We start from the raw sequence: 13,155 nt of genomic DNA on the forward strand, positions 1-13,155 counted from the left end.
CACCCCCTTCTCCTGCAGCTGCTGGCCGCTCACGGAGACTGCGACCCAGAACTGAGAGCTGCCCTCCTGAGCAGGTGGCAGGCCGCGCCCGACGCCGGACTCTCCCAGGAGCCCCATCTCCTCTGAGTGGACCCTGCGCAGGGCACAGCAAGCTCCTCTGTAAATAATTTATTACGCGTACAACGTGCAGCTCTTGTTGCACTAAAGAATGGGTTACAAATGTCCTCGCTTGCTTCTGTGGGGAAGAGGGATCAATTATTTAAAACCTGCGTCTGGCCCCAAGTCACGCAGAGTTTGTATGAAAATAAGCCACAGGTCCCCGAGTGAAGGCACAAAGTCTGCCTGTGCCTTGCACGGGGCCCACACCACCACACAGGGCTGGGGTGCAGGGTGGGGCTCTCGGGGCTGCCATGAGGAGCTGTCAATCGTTTCAACCCCGTTTCCCACCCAGCGCCCTCAGGTGGGCTCCGGCTTCACAGCCTGGCCCTCCGTGGTCCCAGGCGGTGGCTCCAGGGGTCGGGCCTTGTCCTGGGTCTGCGTCAGAGGGTGGACCATGGACATGTGCACGTTGAGGTTGTGAGCCTTCTCAAACCGCCGGCCACACTGGTCACAGGCGAAGTCCAGCTCGGTTTCGGCCTTGTGTTTGGTCATGTGGTACTTGAGTGACGCCCGTTGCCGGCACTGGAACCCACAGACCTCACACCTGGGAGACAGGGGCAGGTGAGCAAGGGTGCAGGGGCCGGTGTGGCCACGAGGAGGCACCGGCCCACACTTACTGCAGAGGCTTGGCTCCGGAGTGGCGCATCTGGTGGACAAGGAGGTGCTTCCGCTGCTTGAAGGTCTGTCCACACTCGTCGCAGATGTAGTTCCGCACCTCTGAGGAGAGACAGGGTGACTACTGGCCCTGCGAGCCCTCCCCTGACACGGCAGAAAGACAGACAGTGCCACCTGGCCGGGCTCCTCTAAGTCGAGGGTCCCCAGCCGCTGGGCAGTGGACTGGCGCTGCTCTCTGGCCTGCTCAGAGCGGGTGGGTGGTGGGCCAGCGAGCGAAGCTCCATCCGTGTTCGCAGCCCCTGCCCTGCGCCAGCATCACCGCCTTGGCTCCACCCCAGGTCGCCAGGCATTAGATGTTCACAGGAGCACCGGTCCTGGTGCCAGAAAGGCTGGGGACCACTGCTAAGTCACCATGTGCACGTGACACCTGCTGTTCCAACGTCAGGCCTCTTCCCTTGAGCACAAAGTCTCAGCGAAACCAGGCCAGGAGGCGTCACCGGTTACTCATCACTGCGCCTGCCACTCTGGGGCTCGCCCCATGTGAGACCTGCCTGGGTACCCATGTTGGAAACAAGTCTCTTAAAGTCTGGAACAGAAACGAATGGTCACACTCCAGACCACGGAGCCCGCTCCCAGCCAGGGCCCCGGAGCAGTGTCACGCACGGCCCACCTGCTCACCTCTCAGCAACCGAGTCAGCCCCACAGAGGGGCCTGTCCCTGACGCACCGTCGCCCGACAGCGCACGGTCGTCACCACTGGTGTCTGCACTGAGACACAGTTCGAAGGCCCAACCTGAGGGAATTTTGTGTCAGGAGACACAACATGTACAAGAATGCTTAAAGCAAAACCGGAAAAGTTTCACCATGAAACCCAACAAGTAAATGTGAGCCGGCAATAAAGTGGGTGAATCTGAGTGAAGAAAGCAAATCACGAGGCTTGCTAAGTTCAGAAGGGGCAAGACCACCGGCTGGGACCAGACGCGGGGTGCCACGTCGGCCTCTGAGGTTTGGGGCCCGGGGAGCCGCCACGCACACAGGCACGTGTGCGGTCCTCGCGCCTCCCGCCGTGTCGTGTGGATCAGGCACTGAAACCGATGCGCCTGAGCCCAGGGTTGTAACGTGTGTGCAGAGAAGTCGCCGTCGGTGCTCGCAGTGGCCATGCGGGAGAGGCACTCCCTGCCATCTTTGTGCTTTACTGTTTTTCACAAAATGTACGTGGTTTATTTCCGTAATCAATAAAGCACGTCATTTTTTAAAAGTAATGATTAAAAAAAAACAAAAACCGCCATGATAAACTCCCAGAAAGGTCCTGGGGGTTCCTGGCCGCCAGTTCCATTGTGCCCACACGCTGCACACCAGGGGTGCACAGAGGACCACACCGGGCTTGCTCCCGTGGGGGGTCCGGACACACCTGTGTGGATGAGCTTCACATGGCGCTGCAGGTAGCGGTCGATCATGAACACCTTGTTGCAGCCAGGGTGGGGGCAGGGCCTCTCACGAACCTCCTCGTGATGCTCCTTTATGTGCTTCTGCAGGGACACATGGCCCTGAGTGCCCAGCTGCAGGTCACGCAGCACCTGCCACCCCCAGAAGGAGACAGGGCTGGCCCAGAGCCCAGCTGCTCGGCGCCGCTCACCTTCATGCCGTCGGCCCCCCGGTACACAGCTGTGCAGCCCTGGTAGGGGCACTTGTAGATGGTGGGCAGCTCCTCCCTGCAGCAGAGCGCACGCTGGGGCCGTGGAGCCGCGGCCCGCGGCCGCCCCCGCCCCCGGGCCCCCGCCTCACCTCTCACAGCGCAGCTTGGCCTTCCAGCCTGGCTTCGGGCCGGGCTTCTTCCGGAGTCTGGGTTCTTCAGACTTCTTGGCCTCTTTGCCTTCACTCTTCTTACCAGAGACCCTGAAAAGAAAGATGAAGTCAGGTCGGGGACGAGAGACCTCGGGGACATGGGCCTCATTTTCCTCCCGCGTTCTCCTCCACCGTGGGGCAAACCAGCGTCCGGCTCCATCCTGACGGCCCCGCAGTGGGACCTGGGCCACCACGGCCAGAGTGGCCCGCAGGAGGGCCAGTGACGGGGGAGGGGGGCTCCAGGCAGACGCCTCACCCCCGAGTTCCAGTGTTTGGAGACACCGTGGGGGGTGGCGCAGCGGGGAGGCCTGGAGGGCCAGTCCCTCCGCCAGAACAGCCATTCAGTGAGAGAAGGTCAGAATAGGCCATTTGGGAACTCCGGAGCCTGGTGGGGGACTCACAGCCACCAAGGGTCCCAGAGGGGAGAAGTGCCATCTCAGAAGAGCTGTGAGCTCCACCAACTGCCACCCCTGCTCCTCAGCCCCGCTGCAGGGGCCAGGCGGCGAGGCGAGCAGTGGGGACCTTGTCCTCCAACACCGTGGGGCTGTGCACTGTAGGGACGGGCCGCGTCCTCCTGCAGTGGCGCTCGAAGATTTAAAGAGACAAGCACACTATTTTCCCCAGACAGTTACGGAAATACGTCAGGAACCGAAGGGAATGTCTGGGGCCGCACAGGACAAGCCTAGGGCTGACCTCACCCTTCCTGGTGACAGACTGAAGCTTCCCTCTGAGGCCGAGAACAAGACACACCGTTAAAAACAGTGCTAGAAACCCTAGCCAGAGAGATTTGGCAAGGAAAAAAAGCCCAAAAAAGGGGAATTACCTCTCTTTACAGATGACATGATCTACGTGTAGAAAACCCTAAAGAATCCACACACAAGATAAATTAAGCAAAGCCGCAGGGTACAAATCAACACACGCAAAAAACGGTCTTTTTCTATATGCTAACAAGGAACAATCCAAAAAGGAAACTGAGAAAATAATTCATTTTTAATAGCGTCGAAAAGAATAAAATACTTAGGAATAAACTTAACCAAGGAGGTGAAAGACTCGTACACTGAAAACTACAAGACTGACGACAGAAATGAAAGACTTAAGTAGCGCACGTTCGTCGATTAGAAAACCGTTAAGATGCAGTGCTTCCCCAAAACCAATCTACGGATTCATTTCCTATTAAAATCCCGATGGTGTTTTCTGCATAAATAGGAAAAAAGTCCTAAATTTCACGGTACACTGAACAATTTTGCAAACCATGCTGGAGGCCTCACGCTTGATTCCAAACTTGACTACAAAACCGCAGGAATCAAACCTGAGGCTGCATAAAGACAAGCGACATGCAGACTGACCAAAAGGGACAGAGAACAGAAATGAGCCCTCAACTGATTTCGGACGAGGGCGCCAAGACCGTGCAGTGAGGAAGACAGTCTCTTCAACAAAAGGGGGGTAAGCTGGGTGATCTACACGCAGAGGAGTGATGCTGGGTCCTCAGCACCCGCCACACACGAAGAGCGACTCACGGACCGAAGGCCCAACTATACGAGCTGACACGACAAGTCTTGGAAGAAAACGGGTAAATCTTCACGGTCTTGGATTTGGCAGCAGTTTCTCAGGCCTGACACAAAAGCACAGGCAACAAACGTAAAATAGTAAATTGGAGTTTAAAGTTAAAACTCTGTGCACTAACTGACATTCGAGAGTGAAAAACATAAGCCAACTGAATAGAGGAAAGTGTGCCCTGCACCTCGACGGTAAAGAGACAAACGACCCAGTCAGAAAACGGGCGAAGGGTTTAAACACACGTTTCTCCAAAGAAGATGTAAGCACAAGAAAAGACGTCCCACGTCACTCATCATTAGAGAGACGCAGATCAGGACCAGCGAGACGCACCGGATGACTGCCAAAAGCCAAACAGCGGCAGCGACAGTGCGGGCGAGCCGCGCAGAGCTGGGAGCCTCTGCACTCAGGGTGGGGATGTCAGGTTTCTCACGTGACCCAGTTCTGCCGCTGGGTGTATCCAAAGTGAGAGCAGGGACTCATACAGACAGGTGTGCACGAGTGTTCAGAGCATCGGTCACAACAACCAGAGGTGCAAACAGCCCAGGCGCCAGGCTGGGTCCACGGTGTGGCGAGACCGTTCCGCCACGGGAGGGGCCTGTGTTCTGACGTGTGACGGGGATATGTCTCATGCAAGAGGCCAGCACGGGACACACGCTGTCGGATCCTACCCCTGTGAGGTCCCTAAAATGAAACGGGCCCCTAGGGTAGAGGTTGCTGGGGCCCTGGGGGAGGGGACATGCTGTTTAATGAGCAGTTTCTGTTCGGGACGATGAATCGTTCGGAAACCATGGTGACAGCTGCGTGACTATGAATGTACTTGATACCACGGTGCACCTGAAAACGGCAAACTCTGTCGTGGGTGTTTTACCACAACTAAGAGAAGGTTGGAAATGGCTGTCCTCCTCCCAACAGAGCCTGCGCTCACCACACGAGCTTCTCCGTCTCGCTCATCACTGTTCTCCGAAGCCCGGCTACGTGTCCCCTCCTCTGTGTGGCCCAGTCAGAGCCACGGTGACGGGTGGTGTGCCGTTCCTCTCCCGCCCCGAGCCCCACGCCCCTTAGAGCCCCTGGGTTTCACGCGTGGGTCCCTGTGGTCGTGGAGGGTGTGGCGCTGGTGGCCCTGTGTCCTGACTGCCCCCCAGACCACCTGCTCCCACATCTCCGTGACCACAGCAGAACCCAACAGAGAAGGGAAGTTGGGTCTGCTTGCCCAGCGTGGCCTGGCGTCTTCGGGGCCAGGGACACGGTGCTCGCGTCTGCACGCTGCTGGGAGATGCTCAAGAGCAACGGCCGCGCCGGCATCGACTGACTGCAGGGCCCTGGGAGCCCCTGGGCTCGGGGGGCAGGGAAGTGACCCAGGCATAACCCCCCCCGCCGCCAGGACCCTACGTTCTCAGTGGGGAGACGACATAAATCCCTGAAAAGGGAAGGTCAAGGGCACAGAAGCGACGCGGCAGCGAGTAGCGTAGAAATCAATGCCGGAGGCGGCGCTGAGAGCAAGCGCGGGCTGGGGCAGGGCTGGCACGGGGACAGCAAAGGAGCTTCCGGAATGGAGCTGGGTCCAGCCCACGGGGCTCCTGCCACCCCCACGTGGCCGTGTGCCGCCTCACGGGGCGACAGGCTGGGTCCCGGGGTTGACCCTGGAAACACCTCAGCTCGCTCGGAAGCCACACTGCCCTGGGCTGGGCGGGCTGACGAGGACCACGTGCCGAGGGAGGGCGCACGCAGGCTTCGAGGTGGCCCGAGCGACGCGGCCCCCAGCCCCACGCGCCTGCAGCGACACTGCCCCTTACTTCTTGTCCGGGTAAGGCTCGAAGGACTCGTCTGAGGACTGGGTGTTCTGCTTCTTGTCGCTGTCATCTTCGCTCAAGAAGTCTCTAGGGAAGAAGAGGGAACCTTTAGCAAAGCCCTGGGGCGGGTGACGGATCCAGTGCCACTTCCTGTCTGAAGACACTGTGCGATCCCCGTGCTCCGGGTTATAGTTCTCCCGAGAAAGTCTTAAGGACCCTAAAGCCCCCAAACCTCTGACCCCGTCTCCTAATGGAAAGCTGACAAGCCCCCAGAAGCCACACTCTCCTCACACCAGGACCCCAAATGCGGAAGGAGCCTGTGCGGGCACCCCGGGCAGGGCGTGAAGACCCTCCCAGGAGGGGGCCTTCTGAGTCGGGGGAGGTTCCGACATCGCCTCACCCCACGGCTGGGCGCCTGTCAAAGGCAGCAAAGGCCGCAACGGCGCTGTGCGTCTGGAACCCTCGCCCTGAGGCACGGGTCCCTACCTGCTCGCCACAGCCCTCCCCTGCAGGCCGCCACCCGTCCACGCAGAAAGGCTCGAGGCTGGCTGGTGGCCTGCAGGGCAGCCCGTGACACGCCTGGTCCCAGGGTGTGTGCGCACCCGCACGTGGTCCTCCTGGCCCCTCTGCAGCTGGTGCCCGCCGGGGTCACACGCAAACCGTGTTTTCCTCCGCGTGTGGACACAGGCACACGCACACTCCGGCCCCGGCCCCCGGGGCGGGCGCAGGGGTGTGAGTGCGTCCTGGCTCGGAGCAGGGGGTGGCCCGGGAGCATGCCTGTCGCGATGCAGGGCCAGAGCCTGGCTCCCCAGCTCCGGGAACGTGCGGGGTCGGCACGTGGCCGAGGACCTGCATGAGGAGACAGCCCCAGGGCCCTGCACTCAGCTCCACAGTGCCCGGTCCTGCTCCCCTGTAGCTGCACCGGGGTGAGTACCCTCTGGGACCCGGGAGCCCCCAGCCAGGACACGGGCGGCGAGCCCCTAGGGTGGCGGAGTCTGGTTTTCCAAGGAGAAAATTTAGGCTGTTCAAACCCACTCTTCTCTCACCCCTCAGAAAGGTCACTGAACTCGTCTTTTACCCGATCATCCGCGGCTGAAGCCGGAACCTGCTTCTCACCCAACTGCCCTGAGAAACAAAGAACAAGGCAGGTGTCACGGACACACGGTGTGGGCAGGGCTCCCGGCAAGGAGGTGTGGCCTGTGACGACACAGCCTTCCTTATGGGGGCCTGGGGTCCCCGGCTTCAAACCCCACCCCCACGCCCAGCCCAGGCATGGGCAGCGCTGAGCACCAGGAGCCCCGGCTGACGGCCGAGGCCGGCTAGCCCTTTCCGCATGGGACTCACTCTTCATGGACGTGTTGGGACCCTTGAAAAAGTCCCTGTTAACAAAGCATTGCATGCAGCCCTGAGGCCCTCCGACAGCGCCCTCGCCCAGTGTCCATGTGTCTGTCCCTCCACCCGCCACCGGCCTTCCCGGGAGCTGCCCTTTTCCAAAATGCCACTGGGGACTTGCCCGGAGACAGGTGGCCCGGGGAAACCGGCAGAGCAGGTGGGAAGCCAGCCGGACCCTCCTAACGCGACGTCCGTCAAAAGCTGCACCCGGCCCAGACCAGGGCCCTGTGTTTCCCCTCAGACAGTCAGCAGAGGAGCCTGTCCCTGCCAGTCCCACTGGGGTGTCACCAGGGCGCTGGCTGAGGCCCAGGAAATGACCCAAAACAGCCTCAGAGGCGCCAGCTGTCCTCCCCCACGCCCACAGCGAGGGCTGCATCCTTCTCGTCCTCGGTCCCGCGGCCCGACAGTGAGGAGCCTTTGCAGAAACTGCTAGAAGGATCCTCAGCCCTTCTCTGTTGTCAAGTGCCCACGGGAAGGCACTGAGGCCAGCTCCTGTCACCTTCCCTGGCCCTGTACTTGGCGCAGCCCCAAAGCCCACAGCGCACGGACACCGCTCCCTGCCGAGGGCCCCGCCTAGCTCGGAACTGGAAATCCCGGTCCGACAGGCCAGAGGAGCCTCCTACCTGCGGCCCCACTCGGGGGGAGGCCTGGGGGAGGCAGAGGGCCCGGCTCGGGCCCCGCGAGGCGGCCGTCTGCAGGAGGGTGGGCTGTGTCCACGCCAGGCAGCGTCTCGGTCTCGGCCTCAGCTGCGCTCGCTCTGCCCCAGGAGCTCTGAGGGGCAGCGCCCACAGGGCTGGACGCCCGATGCTGGGTGAGCCGTGGGACCACCTCCTTGTCCCACGTCCATTTGACCGCCAACGTGCTGTCCAGCAGGAGAGCCCGGCAGCTGGGGTCAGCGTCCATGGTGTAGTCGTGGCCTTGGTCACAGCCCCACACAGCCCGGATGACGCCGCAATATTCAGAGGACAGTGTCCTCTGGAGGCTGGGCAGGGCCCCGCAGCTGGCTGCGTGTCCGTGCACCCACCCCACCAAGCCGCGCAGGCCTTGGGGGCTGGAGGTGATGAGGTCCACTGAGGAAAGGCACAGAGAAGCAGCCCTGTGGCTGGTCAGCGCCCAGCCCCCTGCGCGCCCACCCACGTACCACGCACCCCGCGCAGGGCAGGGGGCACTCACCCAGGCACGCGCCCTCCTCCGCCCCTGTCGGGGGCTGGGCACCAACCCTGCAAGGATCAGCGCAGCCATGAGTGGGGCCGGGCAGCCCCGCACGCCCGTCACCGGCCCCCCACGCGGGGCTGACCCTCCTCACAGTGCCGCCTCCCCGCGGCCTCCCCTCCCGCGCACCACGTGCACCGTGCTCACGGCGTCTGCTGCGCCAGCACGGCGGCCTCCCCACACCAGAGCTCCCCGCCAGGCCCTCCCGTGCCTAGAACAGCCACAGCACACAGGGTGCGTAGCCCCGGAACACCCCCGAATGAACGAAAGTGCGCCTACTTCATGCAAGGCTTCCGGTGGCCCGTCGGGGAGGCGTTGACTCTCTGCAGGAAGGACTTGAGGAGGCCGTGGCACTGGTAGAACTGGGCGTGGCAGTTCTTGCAGACAAACTGAGACAGAGCTGGGTCCTGGTGGACGGCCACCCCCAGCAGACGCTGGAAGTCCCGGGTGAAAACCCGCGCCCCTGGTGGTCTCTCTGAGCTCTCCCCCGGCGCCCGGCCAGAGATGCTGCGGAGGCTCCTGGAGGAGAACTTCCCGTGGCAGAGGCGACAGTGCCCCATGGCAAGAGCCTGGCCTGTACCTGGGCAAGCAGAGGAGACACTAAGCCAGCTGGTCAGACTGCTTGCTGAACAAGGCACGCAAGACACAAGCTCCCAGGAGGTGAGCAACGTGGCCCAGGGGGAGGTGAAGCCCATGCTCTACCAGCCTCCCAGCCCTCCCCTGGAGAAGAGCCCTTCGTGCGGCCTCCTCATACACACTCCTAAAACACAAGCCTGTGTCCGGGCCACAGGCAGGGCTCTGGCTATGGGCTTCCAGCTGAATGTACCACCTTTTGTAAGATGTGGCCAGTGGCGGGCCTTCTGGCCCAGAAAATCTTTCAAAGAATCCTAAATGCCTCTTAATGAATTCTAAATGCTGGTAATGGACAGCGTTACCTCGAGACCAAAGCCAGACGAGGATACTATAAGAAGAGAATCACAGGCCAATATCCCTGATGAACACAGATGCAAAAATCCTCAACAAAACATCAGCAAACTGAATTCGATGGCACATTAAAAGGATTACACACCATGTCCCAGTAGGATTAATTCCAGGAATGCAAGGATGGTTCAATATCTACAAATCAACTGATGAGACACAGCACATTAACAAAACGAAGGATAAAAACATACCCTTTTGTATCTCGATAAATACAAAAAATGTGTTTAACAAAGTTCAACATTCATTCAGATAAAAATTAAACAAACTGGGCTTACAGGGAACATATCTCAACAGAATTAGGGCCAGAATAACAAACCCACAGCTGATGTCATTCTCAATGGTGAAAAGCTGAAAACTTTCCTCTTGAATCAGAAGCAAGACAAAGTGCCCACTCTGGCCACTTCTATTCAGCATGGCAGTGGGAGTCCTAGTCAGAGCAACCAGACAGGAAATAAAAGGCATCCGAATCAGAGAGAAAGAAATAAAGCTGTTCGAACTTGCAAATATCATATTATATATAGAAAACCATAAAGAGTTCAGCAAAAACTATAGAATACACAAATTCAGTAAACTCACAGGATATAAAATTAACATGCAAAGTCAGTTGTGTTTCTATACACCAATAATGAATATCAAAAAGAGAAATTAAGATAACAATCCATTTACAATCACATCAAAAAGAATAAAATACCAAGGAATAAGTTTTACCAAAGACATAAAAGACCTGTACGCTGAAAAATTTAAGACATTGATGAAAGAAATTAAAGATGTAAATTAAAGGCAAAATATTTTTTGGACTTGATAAATTCATATTGTTAAAATGTCCACACTACCCAAGCCATCCACAGATTCCATGCAATCCCTATCAAAGTTCCAATGGCATTTTTAATAAAACAATCTTAAAATTTATGCGGAACCACAAAAGACCCCGAATAGCCAAAACAATCTTGAGAAAGAAGAACAAAGCTGGAGGCATCACATTTCCTTATTTCAAATTACACTACAAAGCTATAATAATCAAACAGTATAGTATTGGCATAAAAACAGACATACAGATTAATGGAAGTCTAGAGAACCCAGAAATCTACACAGATACAGTCAATTAATTTATGACAAAGGAGCCAAGAATATACAATGGGGAAAGGACAGTCTCTTCGATAAATGGTGTTAGGAAAACTAGACCACTATCTTACACCATACACAAAAATCAACTCAAAATTTTAAAGATTTGAAAGACCTAAAACCGTAACGCTCCTAGAAAAAAAAGCATAGTAAACTTGACAACGGTCTTGGCAATATTTTGTGGATTTAACATCAAAAGCAAAGGCAATAAAAGCAAAAATAAGAGGAACTACTTCAGATTAAAAAGTTTCTGCACAACAAAGGAAACTATCAACTATATGAAACAGCAACCTACTGAACGGAAATTATTGCCAATCACATATCTGGTAAGGGGTTAAAATCCAAAGCACATAAAGAACTCATACAACTCAGTAGCAAAAAACAAACGATCCAATTAAGAAATGAACAGAAGGTTTGAATCAACATTTTTCCAAAGAAATCCGGATGGCCAATAGGTATAGTAAGTCCTCATGTGAAAGGACGTATACAGAAATCAATCTGACCACAGGCTGACGGATATAAACAAGAGTTAAGTTCCTGTGGCATCTAATCAACTTCACAACAAAACCATGCTGAATGAAGCAGTGTTACTCGGGGACCTGCTGTGCTCGAAAAGGTGCTCAAGGTCAGAACCATGAGGGCAAAGCAAACCAAAACCACAACGAGCTACCACCCACACCCGTCAGAGTGGTCGTCGTCAAAGGAGAACAAATAAACGAACGTTGACATCGATGTAAAGGAAAGGGAGCCCTCGTGCTCTGTTGGTGGGAATGTAAACTGCTGCAGGCCCTATGGGAAACAGTATGGCTGTTCCTCAAAAAACTAAGACTAGAACTACCTCATGACCCAGCAATTCCACTTCTAGGTGTTTATCCGAAGGAAACAAAAACACTAACTCAAAAAGGTATATGCGCCCCCATGTTCATTGGAGGATTATTTACAGTAGCCAAGACAAAAACCACCTAAGTGTCCATTAATCTATCAGTGGATAAATGGATAAAGATGGGATATATATAAATATAAATATAGATATCTACATATATACATATACGATATTATTCAGCCATGAAGAAAGAATGAAATCCTGCCACTTGCGACATAGATGGGACCTTAATGGCGTTATGCCAAGTGAAATGTCAGATAAAGACAAACACCATGTGATGATACTTATATGTGGAATCTAAAAAAAAAAACGACACAAACTCATGAAGAGAACAGAGCAGTGGTTGCCAGGTTGGGAGCAGGCCCCCGTGAACTAGGTGAAGGGGTCACACGGTCGGAACTGCCACTGGTAGAAGCCACGGTGACGTAATGCACGGCAGTGACTACAATTAATGACACAGTATTGTATATCTGGAAGCTCCTAAGTAAGAGAGATCTTACTTATCATAAGAAAAAACAATGTGTGATGTGTTAACTAGACTTACTGTGGTCATCGCTTCACAATATATACAAATATTGAATCGTTACCTCGTACACCTGAATATAATGCTATGTATCCGTTATAGAGCAGTAAAAAATTTTAATTCTAAAAATTTTTTTGAATAAATGCCTCCACAACTATGTAGGTTCATAAGCAACATTGGAAACTGGATTCTTTCCAACCACCCTCCGGAGACCAGAGCGCAGGGGCGGTGTCCACGCGCTTTCTGCCTCCGGGTCTCCGCCGCGCCCCCCTCCCCCCCCCCCCCCGGGATGAAAGGAGAGCAGTGAGAAGCACCACGTCCACACATGCCGCCCGCCACACGGGGGCTAGACACACACACTCCACTCAGCCCGTTTGCTCTGTTCCAACGGGCAGGCGTCGGGGGCTCAGGGACGCTGAGCGACTGTCTCCGGCACAGAGCGCAGGGCAAGCCAGGCCTGACGGCGGGCCTGTGGCCTGCCGAGCTCGAGCACCCATTACTTAACGGGCGCGGAGGCGGCGGGGTCAGCCGTCTTGCGAAACACCAGCCCCGGCGCGCTGCGCGGACGCCAGGGAGGCCTCGCCCGCTTCCGAGTAGCCCAAGGACGCCGAGGGAGAGGGGCCCTGGGGACGTGGTCACTGAGGGGCCGTGGTCACTGGCGCGACCCACCTGCCTCGTCGGCGCCGTCCTCGCCCGCGTCCCCGCAGGCCCGCGCCGGGCCCCACCCCAGCCGCGCCGCCACCAAGGCCGCCGCCTCATCCATGCCCGACTCGCTACGGGCGGGGCGGCCCCGGGCACGGCCGCCGCCGCCTCCGGAGCCCGCGCGCTGCCCTGTCGCCCCCGGTGACAGGAAGCGGCCGAGCCTGTCCCGTTTCATGGTGGCGGCCCCGGCGCTCCGCCCGGCTCCGCTCGGCCCGGAGTTCTCGGCCGCCCGGCGGGGCTGTGCTCGCTCGCTTCCGCCCGCGGGGGCCCGCGGCCGGCGACGAGGACCAGGACACCGGCGACAGGGCAGGCGAGCGCGGAGGGGGCGCGACTCGAGGGAGGGGCGGGGCGGAGTCCCGGGAAGCCGGGAGGGGG

General features: G+C 57.2%; 2 protein-coding genes across 6 annotated transcripts in view; one reads left to right on the forward strand and one right to left on the reverse strand.

The window, feature by feature from the left end:
* The window catches only part of FANCA (FA complementation group A), a 41,427-nt gene extending 39,392 nt beyond the window's left edge, over nt 1-2,035 (forward strand). For all 3 annotated transcript variants that reach the window (XM_036231181.1, XM_016128932.2, XM_016128939.2), the window contains one exon: nt 19-2,035. In XM_036231181.1, the coding sequence (XP_036087074.1) occupies nt 19-126 (108 nt within the window). In that variant the 3' untranslated portion in view covers nt 127-2,035. The remainder of the gene's footprint in view (nt 1-18) is intronic.
* On the reverse strand, nt 154-13,135 carry ZNF276 (zinc finger protein 276). Of its 3 annotated transcripts, none has more exons than XM_036231193.1 (11): nt 12,748-13,135; nt 8,849-9,149; nt 8,531-8,577; nt 7,981-8,453; nt 7,044-7,090; nt 5,969-6,052; nt 2,559-2,669; nt 2,410-2,485; nt 2,185-2,302; nt 777-876; nt 154-703 (listed from the first exon to the last, which is right to left on the reverse strand). In XM_036231193.1, exons 1-11 carry the CDS (start codon nt 12,953-12,955, stop codon nt 457-459), a joined length of 1,812 nt encoding a protein of 603 aa, XP_036087086.1. In that variant the 5' UTR covers nt 12,956-13,135; the 3' UTR covers nt 154-456. The 3 variants fall into 3 exon arrangements, with proteins under 3 accessions (XP_036087086.1, XP_015984426.2, XP_036087087.1); XM_016128940.2 differs by having other exon boundaries at nt 7,012-7,090; nt 7,981-8,427; nt 12,748-13,134; XM_036231194.1 differs by lacking the exon at nt 8,531-8,577 and having other exon boundaries at nt 7,012-7,090.
* Nucleotides 13,136-13,155: the final 20 nt, after the last annotated feature.

The sequence above is a fragment of the Rousettus aegyptiacus genome, unplaced genomic scaffold, assembly GCF_014176215.1.
Source record: "Rousettus aegyptiacus isolate mRouAeg1 unplaced genomic scaffold, mRouAeg1.p scaffold_m13_p_14, whole genome shotgun sequence".
Lineage (NCBI taxonomy): Eukaryota > Metazoa > Chordata > Mammalia > Chiroptera > Pteropodidae > Rousettus > Rousettus aegyptiacus.